At 35.4% G+C, this 12,708-nt stretch overlaps 1 protein-coding gene across 1 annotated transcript in view; it reads right to left on the reverse strand.

Moving 5' to 3' along the window:
• Pde3b (phosphodiesterase 3B) overlaps positions 1-12,708 on the reverse strand; it is a 214,806-nt gene that overhangs the window by 38,359 nt on the left and 163,739 nt on the right. The window contains exon 12 of the mRNA XM_046438001.2: positions 5,301-5,500. Within this exon, the coding sequence (XP_046293957.1) occupies positions 5,301-5,500 (200 nt within the window). The remainder of the gene's footprint in view (positions 1-5,300; positions 5,501-12,708) is intronic.

Genomic DNA, 12,708 nt, shown 5'->3' on the forward strand with positions numbered 1-12,708 from the left:
TCCTGGAATAACATATTTCAAACACTGAAAGATAATGGGTTCCAACCAAGAATTGTGTATCCAGCGAAATTAAGCTTCAGGATGGAGAATGAAATTAAAACCTTCCACGATAAACAAAAGTTTAAAGAATTCGCAGCTAGAAAACCATCTCTTCAAAACATCCTAGCCAAAGTATTACAGGAAGAGGAAATGGAAAATAACAATGAAAACCAACAGTGGGAGGTAGGACAGTAAAGGGGGGGGGGAAACAATCAAAGAGGAAAACAAACAATGTTTAGTAACAGAAATAAACAAATATGGCTGGAAGAACAACCCATATCTCAATAATAACCCTAAATGTTAATGGCTTAAACTCACCAATTAAGAGACACAGGCTAGTAGAATGGATCACAAAACAAGACCCAACAATATGCTGCCTACAGGAGACGCATTTGATAGGAAAAGACATACATAGGCTGAAGGTGAAAGGTTGGGAAAAATCATATCACTCATATGGACTTCGGAAACAAGCAGGCGTGTCCATACTCATATCAAATAAAATAGATTTCAAGCCAAAGTTAATCAAAAGAGATAAAGAGGGACACTACATACTGCTTAAGGGAACCATACACCAACAAGACATAACAATCATAAATATTTATGCCCCAAACAATGGTGCAGCTATGTTCGTCAAACAAACTCTTCTCAAGGTCAAGAGTCTAATAGACCACCACACCATAATCATGGGAGACTTCAACACACCTCTCTCGCCACTGGACAGATCTTCCAAACAAAAGTTGAATAAGGAAACTATAGAACTCAATAACACTATTAATAACCTAGACCTAATTGACATATATAGAGTATACCACCCAACATCAAGCAGTTACACTTTTTTCTCAGCAGCACATGGATCCTTCTCAAAAATAGATCATATATTATGTCACAGGGCAACTCTTAGACAATATAAAGGAGTAGAGATATTACCATGCATCTTATCTGATCATAATGGAATGAAACTGAAAATCAACGATAAAAGAAGGAAGGAAAAAGCATACATCAATTGGAGAATGAACAATAGGTTACTGAATGATCAATGGGTTATAGAAGACATCAAGGAGGAAATTAAAAAATTCTTAGAGATAAATGAAAACACAGACACAACATATCGGAATCTATGGGACACATTGAAAGCAGTTCTAAGAGGAAAATTCATTGCTTGGAGTTCATTCCTTAAAAAAAGAAAAAACCAACAAATAAATGATCTCATACTTCATCTCCAAATCCTTGAAAAAGAAGAGCAAAACAACAGCAAAAGAAGTAGAAGGCAAGAAATAATTAAAATCAGAGCTGAAATTAATGAAATCGAAACAAAAGAAACAATTGAAAAAATTGACAAAACTAAAAGTTGGTTCTTTGAAAAAATAAACAAAATCGACAGACCCTTAGCGATGCTAGTGAAGAGAAGAAGAGAGAGAACTCAAATTACTAGCATACGGGATGAAAAAGGCAATATCACAACAGACACTTCAGAAATACAGAAGATAATCAAAAACTATTTTGAATCCTTATACTCCAATAAATTAGAAGATAGTGAAGGCATAGATAAATTTCTTAAGTCATATGATCTGCCCAGATTGAGTCAGGAGGATACAGAAAACCTAAACAGACCAATATCAATTGAGGAGATAGAAGAAACCATCAAAAGACTACCAACTAAGAAAAGCCCAGGTCCCGATGGGTATACAGCAGAATTTTACAAAACCTTTAAAGAAGAACTAATACCAATACTTTTCAAGCTACTTCAGGAAATAGAAAAGGAGGGAGAACTTCCAAATTCATTCTATGAGGCCAACATCACCCTGATACCTAAACCAGACAAAGACACTTCAAAGAAAGAAAACTACAGACCAATATCTCTAATGAACCTAGATGCAAAAATCCTCAATAAAATTCTGGCGAATCGGATACAAAAACATATAAAAAAAATTGTACACCATGATCAAGTAGGATTCATCCCTGGGATGCAAGGCTGGTTCAATATACGGAAATCAATAAATGTTATTCACCACATCAATAGACTTAAAAATAAGAACCATATGATCATCTCGATAGATGCGGAAAAAGCATTTGACAAAGTACAGCATCCCTTTATGTTCAAAACTCTAGAAAAACTAGGGATAACAGGAACATACCTCAATATTGTAAAAGCAATCTATGCTAAGCCTCAGGCTAGCATTATTCTGAATGGAGAAAAACTGAAGGCATTCCCTCTAAAATCTGGAACAAGACAGGGATGCCCTCTCTCTCCACTTCTGTTCAACATAGTTCTCGAAACACTGGCCAGAGCAATTAGACAGACGAAAGAAATTAAAGGCATAAAAATAGGAAAAGAAGAAATTAAATTATCACTATTTGCAGATGATATGATTCTATATCTAGCAGACCCAAAAGGCTCTACAAAGAAACTATTAGAGCTAATAAATGAATTCAGCAAAGTGGCAGGATTTAAAATCAACACGCATAAATCAAAGGCATTCCTGTATATCAGCGACAAATCCTCTGAAATGGAAATGAGGACAACCACTCCATTCAAAATATCTTCAAAAAAAATAAAATACTTGGGAATCAACCTAACAAAAGAGGTGAAAGACTTATACAATGAAAACTACAGAACCCTAAAGAGAGAAATAGAAGAAGATCTTAGAAGATGGAAAAATATACCCTGTTCATGGATAGGCAGAACTAACATCATCAAAATGGCGATATTACCAAAAGTTCTCTATAGGTTTAATGCAATGCCAATCAAAATCCCAATGGCATTTCTTGTAGAAATAGAGAAAGCAATCATGAAATTCATATGGAAAAATAAAAGACCCAGAATAGCAAAAACAATGCTAAGCAAGAAGTGTGAATCAGGCGGTATAGCGATACCAGACTTCAAACTATACTACAGAGCAATAGTAACAAAAACAGCATGGTACTGGTACCAAAACAGGCGTGTGGACCAATGGTACAGAATAGAGGACACAGAAACCAATCCACAAAACTACAACTATCTTATATTTGATAAAGGGGCTAAAAGCATGCAATGGAGGAAGGATAGCATCTTCAACAAATGGTGCTGGGAAAACTGGAAATCCATATGCAACAAAATGAAACTGAATCCCTTTCTCTCGCCATGCACAAAAGTGAATTCAAAATGGATCAAGGAACTTGATATCAAATCAGAGACGCGCCGTCTGATAGAAGAAAAAGTTGGCTACGATCTACAGTCAGTGGGGTCGGGCTCCAAATTCCTCAATAGGACACCCATAGCACAAAAGTTAATAACTAGAATCAACAAATGGGACTTACTCAAACTAAGAAGTTTTTTTCTCAGCAAAAGAAACAATAAGAGAGGTAAATAGGGAGCCTACATCCTGGGAACAAATCTTTACTCCTCACACTTCAGATAGAGCCCTAATATCCAGAGTATACAAAGAACTCAAAAAATTAAGACAATAAGAGAACAAACAACCCAATCAACAAATGGGCCAAGGACCTGAACAGACACTTCACAGAGGAGGACATACAGTCAATCAACAAGTACATGAAAAAATGCTCAACATCTCTAGCTGTCAGAGAAATGCAAATCAAAACCACCCTAAGATACCATCTCACTCCAGTAAGATTGGCAGCCATTAGGAAGTCAAACAACAACAAGTGCTGGCGAGGATGTGGGGAAAAGGGTACACTTGTACATTGCTGGTGGGACTGCAGATTGGTGCAGCCAATTTGGAAAGCAGTATGGAGATTTCTTGGAAAGCTGGGAATGGAGCCACCATTTGACCCAGCTATTCCCCTTCTTGGTCTATTCCCTAAAGACCTAAAAAGGGCATGCTACAGGGACACTGCTACATCGATGTTCATAGCAGCACAGTTCACAATAGCAAGACTGTGGAACCAACCTAGATGCCCTTCAATAGACGAATGGATAAAAAAAATGTGGCATTTATACACAATGGAGTATTACTCTGCATTAAAAAATGACAAAATCATAGAATTTGCAGGGAAATGGATGGCATTAGAGCAGATTATGCTAAGTGAAGCTAGCCAATCCCTAAAAAACAAATGCCAAATGTCTTCTTTGATATAAGGAAAGTAACTAAGAACAGAGTAGGGACGAAGAACAGGAGAAGAAGATTAACATTTAACAGGGATGAGAGGTGGGAGGGAAAGGGAGAGAGAAGGTAAATTGCACGGTAATGGAAGGAGACCCTCAGGGTTATACAGTGGAGGGGGTAGAGAGAGAGGAGGGGAGGGGAGGGGAGAGGTGGGGAGGGGGGAGGGTGGATGATGGGAAAGGCAGCGGAGCACAACAGACACTAGTATGGCAATTTGTAAATCAATGGATGTGTAACTGATGTGAATCTGCAATCTGTGTATGGGGTGAAGGTGGGAGTTCATAACCCACTAGAATCAAAGTGTGGAATATGATATGTCAAGAAATTTGTAATGTTTTGAACAACCCACAATAAAAAATTAAAAAAAAAAAAAAAAAAAAATAAATAAATAAATAAATAAATAAATAAAGTGGGCAAATATTAGTAACTAAATTAAATTTATCAGAAAGTTATCTGTGCAAATCATGAGCTATTGATAAAGTCTTATTAAAGAAAGAAAAGCTTATCTACTTACACACATACCATTACAACCACTCACAGATAAATATACTTCCCCTACATCACCCATCACTATAGTGAAGATTCAAGAGAATCTATCTCCTATGTTTTAAAAAGTTCAAATAAAGAAAGAGGAAGAAGCAGAAAAAGGAACACAGAAAATGGCTTTAGATGATGAAAGCTTCAAAACTGAGGTTTAAATAAGGGTAAAGTGAAGAATTAGTATGAATTCAGCAATCACTGAGTACCTACTCTTTATTAGGCACATGGTTCGAAACACCCTCAATCGTTAGAGCTTCCAGTCACATGATGGATCTAGCCAGAAGAAATGAAAATCTCACATCTACTCAGAATTTTTTTCAGTTGGATCAAAGGCAAAATATATTCAGCAAGGTCTCCAGAATTTCACAAAATAAGGAGTTAGTATTTCATAAACTATTTGCACTTTTCTCCTTGAAGAAGGTGATTTTTTCCTAACTCCCTAGCATATATCATATCAAGGCCCTGTATTTTTATAGAATTAATTATAAGGTAGGATCTTAGAATCAGATGGAGTGGCCATATGGCTCAAATGAAGAATGGTTTATAAAGGGATATGTAGCATAGGTGTAAAACTGTGGAACTGGTCTTTAAAATTTGTGGAAAAGTATATCTTACCTGAGGTGCATTTGTAGCCACTAGAAATGCATTTGTCCTTCCTGGGTGATCATAGTCATGCATGGCAGCTGCCACATACAAAGCCATCAATTCCAGTGCAGGAATGTTTGAAGACAGGCAGCCGTAACTCTCATCAGGAACAGAGCAGCTCTTTGAAGAAATATAAGCCATTCGCCCAGAATTTACTCTATCATCAGAACCTGAGGAACAATAAGTAGTAAAATAAACCAGCATTAGCACATAACTACTTCACAATTATACCAAGGAGTGGATTTCCAATAGGTAGTAGAATTACTTGCTTGGTGACTTCAAACAGACCCCATGGACTTGATTGATGAGGGCCACAACCAAGTTAAGATGGCGCCTGGCAGTATGCTAGGAGGAGTGGTTTCTGAGCCAATGCCAGTGAGCCATTAAGATAATAAGGATTCCTTAATGACTGACTGCTGTATCTAGTTTATGTTAATTAAGTTAAGCTGTGTGTAATTAGTTGGGTATATGTACCTCTGCAGTCCGGCAGAGAGGGGGCGCCTGCTACCTAGGGTATCCGCTACTTTGAATTCCCGCTGAGTTCACTCGCAATAAAGTAGTTCCCGCTTCAACCTTCAAGTTGCTTGTCATCTCCCAGTATTTCGCCCAGCCAGACAACGGCACTTGATATACTGTTTCCAAAGTATATGCTAGAGGAACAGTGTTAAGTATAACCCTGAAGTTGTGTACAGTTACAGGCCAGAATAGAACTCTCATGAAAACCTGATGCTCTCTTAATTGAGCTAAAAATTTTTAAACCTCAGATTTTCTAAACATTTATTATTTAAGTTAAATATAATCAGCAGGAAAAAAGAAATCATTGGGAATAATATTCGATTAAAAACAGTAAATGGCATAAAAACAGATACATAGTTAGTGGTACAGAATAGGAGACACAAACAAACCCATACAGGTAAGTCATCTTATCCTTGACAAAGTTGCCAAAAATACATACTGGAGAAAAAACAGCCATTTTAATAAAAGGTGTTAGAAAAACTGGTTATTCGTATTAAGAAGAATGAGACTGAATACTTATCTCAAAAATCAACTTAAAATGAATCAAAGACATAGGAATTAGACCACAAACTTTGTAACTCCTAGAAATAAATGTAGGGTCAACACTCCAACATATAGATACAGGCAATAAGTTTCTCAATAGAATCCTAAGCCTCAGGAAATAATGCCAAGAGTTAATAAATGGGATGGCAAAAGTTAAAAAGGTTGTGCACCATAAAGGAAACTATTAAGAATGTGAAGAGAGAACTTATAGAATGGAAGATTTTTTGCTAGCTACTCAGAATTCTAACAATCAGGATCAATATCTAGAATATATAAGGAACTAAAAAAAACACCAAAAAAAAAAAAAAACCCACACCCAGTTCATAAATGGGCCAAAATGAACTAAACAGACACTTCTCAAAACAAAAAATAAAAATGGCAAAAATATGGAACATTTTCAAAATTATTAGAAATTAGGGAAATGCAAATAAAAACTACACTGAAATTTCATTTAATTTCCAGTCAGAATGACAGCCATCAAAAATACAAACAATAACAAATGCTGGAGAAGATGTGGAGAAAAAGGAACACTTTTACATTGTTGGTGGGACTGTAAATTAGCACAACCACTACGGAAATCAGGATGGAGATTCTCAAAGGATTAGGAACGAAACTACCATATGACCAAGGTATATCACTGCTTAGTGTTTATCCCAAAGAAGTAAAGTCATCACACTACAACAATACATGCACACCCATGTTTATAGCAGCATAATTCACAATAGCCAATTTTGGAACCAGCCTAGGTGTCTGTCAATGAATGAATGGTTACAGAAAATGTGGTATATATACACAATGCCATTTTAGTCAGCCATAAAAAAAGAAGAGAAATATGCTATTTGAAGGAAAGTAGATGGAATTTGAAAGCATTATTTTAAGTGAGATAAACCAAACTCCAGAAAGTCAAGAGTCATATGTTTTCTCAGGTGGAAGCTAGAGAGGAAAAAGGTAAAGAAAGGTGTGTGGAAACTAAAAAAAAAAAAGGTGTGTGGGTGGGGAGAGCTCATGAAAATCAAAGGGAGACTGGTAGAGGAAAGGCAAAAGAGGGAAGGAGGAAGGGAGAGAAACAGAAAATACTGAGGAATGATATTGGTCAAACTATATTGTTATATTTTGTATATGCACAAATATTAATAACATCCCACCATTATATACTATTATAATGCATCAATAAAAATATGGAAAAAATAATAGAAATTTAGGATTTTAATATATTACCAAAGTTAGCTTCTCAACATAAATGCTTTTCAGATCTCATCCAGAAAGATTACATTTAATTTTGAATACTCACTATAACTCTTCTTCCCTTTCTTTTTTCTCCTGTGAGATTCCTTATAACATAATGGAGTGAAACATTATCTACACTGTGTTCTTGGTTCTTAATACCTTGATATTTGTTCTTTTTGTTTTGTTTTGTTTTTTGGTGGTTTCATCGAGATGGCCATGCTATTATTTTTGCTTAATAATTTTGAGAAATTAGAAGAAGAAAAACAGAAACTATATTTAAAGTAGGCAGCAGTATAGGAGATAACAAAATTTCCTTAGTTATGTTTATCAGTGGAACCTAGAAGTAATGCTCTGGCTTGTCAAAGTTCAAAATAATTTTTTAAGTTCAAGTTAGTTTTCTTTTTTAAAATAATAACCTAATGAAATAAAAATACCTATAATTATGAATCAGAGGCTTAATATTATTAAGATGGCAGTACTTTCCAAAATGTCTCACAGGTTCAATAAAATATAAATCAAAATACCAGCTGGGATTTTTGTAGAAATTTACAAGCTTAATCTAAAATTAATATAGAAATGGAAGAGACCCAGAATCCCCAAAACAATCTTGAAAAGGTATAAAGTTGAAGGATTCACACTTCCCAGTTTCAAAGCTTACTATAAAGTTCCAGTAATGAAGACATGTGGTACTGGCACGAAGATAAACAAGTAGGACAACTGAATGGAACTGAGAGACCAGAAATAAATTCTTACATGTATGGTCAACTGTGTTCAACATCTATGACCAACAACTATGGTCAAACCAGATGCCGCTGTTTTCAACAAGGATACCAAAATCTTATTGGGAGCCAACTGTGTGCTGCCAGACACTTTTGTACATGTTATCTCATTTAATACTCATGACATCTCATAGGGTAGAAATTCTGATGTGATAACATTTCAAAGTCCATTGTGTTTAGCATATATAAAGAACTCTTTTCAACAAATGCAACAGAAAAAATACTAATATGCTAAATAATTTTAGAACTCTTCATTACACCATACCCTCAACTAGCTACAAATGCATTATAGACGTAAATGTAAAAGTAACATTTGTAAAACTCTTCAAAGAAACAGAGGAAATCTTCATAATCCTGACTCAAAGATTATGACACAAAAGCATGAACAAGAAAAGAAAAAAATAGATAAACTTATAAAAATTAAAACATCTTAGGCTTTAAACACATACTATCAAGAAAATGAAGAGGAGAGAAATCAGCAGGATGGAATAAAAGTGTGTAGGTATTGTATGTGATTGAAGTTAAGCTGTCAGCAACTCAGACTGATCTGTTATAACTAAAATGTAAGCCTCATGGTAACCACCAAGTAAAAAATAACAGAAAGGGGGGGAGGGGAGAGAGAAAGGAAGGAAGAAAAGGAAGGAAGGAAGGAAGAAATCAAAGCATACCACACAGAAAGGAAGAGAAAAATGAAGAAACAAACATACAAAACAACTAGAAAACAAACAATAAAACAGTTAAAGCAGTAAGTCTCTACCTACCAGTAATGACCTTGAATGTAAATTACTTAAATTCTCTAATCAAAATAGAGTAGCTGAATAAGTTCAAAGAATTAAAAGAAAACAAGACCCAAGTATATACTGCCTACAGAGACGAATTTCACCTTTATGGACACACATTGAATCAAAGTGAAAAGATGGAAAAAGATACTCTAGACTATCGTGGCCTCGGGAGCAGCAGTTAAAAGTTGAAAATGTTCACTGGATCACTTTCAAATATTCCAAGTTAGGCTGCTGCTGAGCAAATTTCCAAAACATTCATATATTGAAATAAGATTTTAAAGAGAAAGTCCTTGAGACCGGGAAGGTGTCAAATCAGAGAAACATACAATGTCTTAGCAGTTTCCTTAGAGTGAATCCAAAAAGCAGTTCTACAAAGGCAAACTGAGGTAGGAAAACTGGAAAAACGCTAGCAGGCAACACAGAAAGGTAGCAACAACCTGAAAACCAAAAATAACAGTTTTTAGAATAGAATTAATAAAAGCAACAGATGGAGGCAGCATCCAGCAAACAGTGATTCAGAAGGAGGGGAGAAGCTCCCCTCCAATGAGAAGACAGAATTTCTTCCACCAAGTTTACAAAACCAGATGCTGCTGTCCAGTGAAATCACAATAAGAGCAGAAAATAAGTTCATAAATAGCAATCTGTACTTGCATGGGAGAAATCCCTGACATGCTCCAATAGAGACAATAAAAGAGGATAAGCCATGAGAACTTAAAAAGAGTCTTTGTTAGGACTTCCTGTGTAGGAAGTCAGAAATTCCTGCAGTTGGCCTTCATTTTTCATATCTCACTCTATTTTTCTCCCCTTAATTTTTCTTTTTTGACTGGTTCTTGGTATAATTGTTTTTTGAATATCCAAAACCATTCAGCCACTTGGGCTCTACTATTCACTGAGTTGGTGAGTGCCCTGAGTAAGTTTGAATATAGAAGAAACTGCAACTCAGACTGTGGGAAACAGGACAACTACGGCACCAGCCAGCTTTTTTTCATCCTGCAGAGGAAAAGTGAAGGACATGTTTATTTGAAACTGGCAATGTGAACTCTGAAATAAGGAGCATGGCTAACACAGGGGTGAAGAGGGACTGATCAGTATCTGTTGGGAAGCAGTGACCCCTGCATCATCTCCTCCAAGCCCAGATAGTGCTGGGGAATTGGCTGAAACATCCCATACACTTCCCCAGAGGACAGGGACTGAGGCTCTTAGAAAGAGGTACAATAGAGTGTGTCAGGCAAGCAGAGGGATGGAAATCAGCATAGGGACTCCCTAACAACTTCAACCAGTTTGGGTCAGAGCTGAAAACAAACAAACTCCAGGATATCTGCATCACACAAGCTTCCTCTTAGGAGATTCTAAAAATGAAATCAGAAAGAAAGTCTTCTATTTCAAAAGATTCACAAAGGAGGAAAGAAAACATAGCAAATTTATATAGGACAGATATAGTATCAATTGCTTAATAACCAAATACTAGTGTCTCCCCACATACTGTGTTTTGTCAAAATTATATATAAGGTTACATAATTCATCAATTAATTAGATCCCATCTCAATACCTCTTTTTCTTCCATCTCCATTCCCTTTCCCTCTCCTTCATCACTTACATTTATTTCATTTTAACTTCTGTCTCTCCTCCCTTCCTTCCCTTTTTTCCTCTTTGTGTATTTATTTTTTCCAATTTTTTTATCCATTTTCCAGTGCAATTTGGTAAAATATCATTAACAATCTTCTCAGACTGTTTTAAATCAATTCTGAACTACATTCCTTTTTGGTGAATAAAATTGTAGAGATTAGTAATAATAACTTCTATAGCATATGATGATATACGACTTGTTCTTAAATTGCCACAGTTACTGGTGGTTACTCTCTCCTTTAAAAAGAGGTGCTGATTATTGAAATTAAGACTGTGATTACACCAATCAGATGGGGTAAATCTAAGATATATTCACAGTCCAGGGATTATTATTAAGAGATAACTACTCACTAAAGGACCCACACACAGTAGAAGCCCAGGAATCTATCATAACAGATGTGCAAAAACAGTACTTTGGATAACCTGAGGGAACAAGCCAACAAGATGCCTCCAAAAATCTATAAGCACACAATAACTGAATCCACAGATATTGAAATCACAAAGCATACAAAAAGCTGATGATTAAAATGACTAATGAACTAAGAGATCTATGGAATTAACTAAAACAAAAAATACAGGAAGGGAAAGAGCATTTTAATAGAATTATTCTAGTATCTTTAAGAACCAAATAGAAATCCTGGAAATAAAAGACTCAGTGAATCAGATAAAAACTTCAGTCAAGAGCTGGGGTTGTGGCTCAGTGGTAAAGTGCTTGCCAAGAATGTGTGAGGCACTGGGTTCGATCATCAGCACCACATAAAAATAAATAAATAAAATAAAGGTATAAAAAAAAACAAAACTTCAGTCAAATGTCTTACCAATAGAATAGAAGACATAGAAGATAGAATTTTAGGCACTGATAAGGAATATGAACTTGAAAACAAAACTGAAGAAAATAAAAATAAGGAACCATAGAGAGAATATGCATGAAATCTGAGATAACATTAAAAGACCAAATGTAAGAATCACTGGAGTAGAAAAAGGATCTGAGATACAAGTTGAGGGCATGGATAACCATGTCAGTGACACAATTTCAGAAAAATTTCCAAACCTTGGGAATAAGATGGATTTCAGATACAGAAAGCATTCAGAGCTTCAAAGACACCGAATGAAAAAGGACCTTTCCATACACACTGTAATTGAAATGTCTAACAAACAGAACAAGGATAGAATTTTGAAAGCCTTAAAATAAAAATGTAAGTTCACATTTAGAAGAGAGTCAATGAGAATTATTTCTGATTTCTCAGCAGAAACTCTAAAAGCCAGGAGCCTGAAAGATAATATTTGCAGCTATCCTTCAGAATTGAATAAGAAGTAAAAATCTTCGAAGATAAATATAAACACAGAACTCATAACTATAAAGCTAGCACTGCAGAAAATACTTAAGAAATACTACACACAAAATAAATTAAAAACAAATCACCAAGTTCTCAAATGGATGAATCTCATCAGAAGAGTAGTTAGGCAATTGAGAATTAGCACAAAATTAAACATTAGAAATAAATTAGGAGCTGGGGTTACAGCTCAGCAGTAAAGTGCTTGCCTTGCACTTGTGAGGCACTGGGTTTGATCCTCAACATCACATAAAAATAAATACAATAAATAAAGATATTGTGTCCATCTTTTAAAAAATCTTTGAAAACATTAGAAATAAATTAAAATGGCAGAAAATAATAAACATCTCTATAATAACACTGAATGTTAACACTTTCAACTCTTCAATTAAAAGACACAAACTGGCAGAATAAATTAAAAGTAAGATCCAACTATATATTGTTTGCAAGAGACTCATCTTACATGCAAATACAGCTACAGATTGAAAGTGAAAGGACGGAAAAAGACATTCCATGCAAATGAAAACCAAAAGCAAGCAGGAGTAGCTACTAATATAGCCACCAAATCAGA

This window comes from Marmota monax, unplaced genomic scaffold (assembly GCF_021218885.2).
Source record: "Marmota monax isolate L192 unplaced genomic scaffold, Marmota_monax_Labrador192_F-V1.1 WCK01_AAM20220418_F8-fsc00061, whole genome shotgun sequence".
NCBI classification, from domain to species: Eukaryota; Metazoa; Chordata; class Mammalia; order Rodentia; family Sciuridae; genus Marmota; species Marmota monax.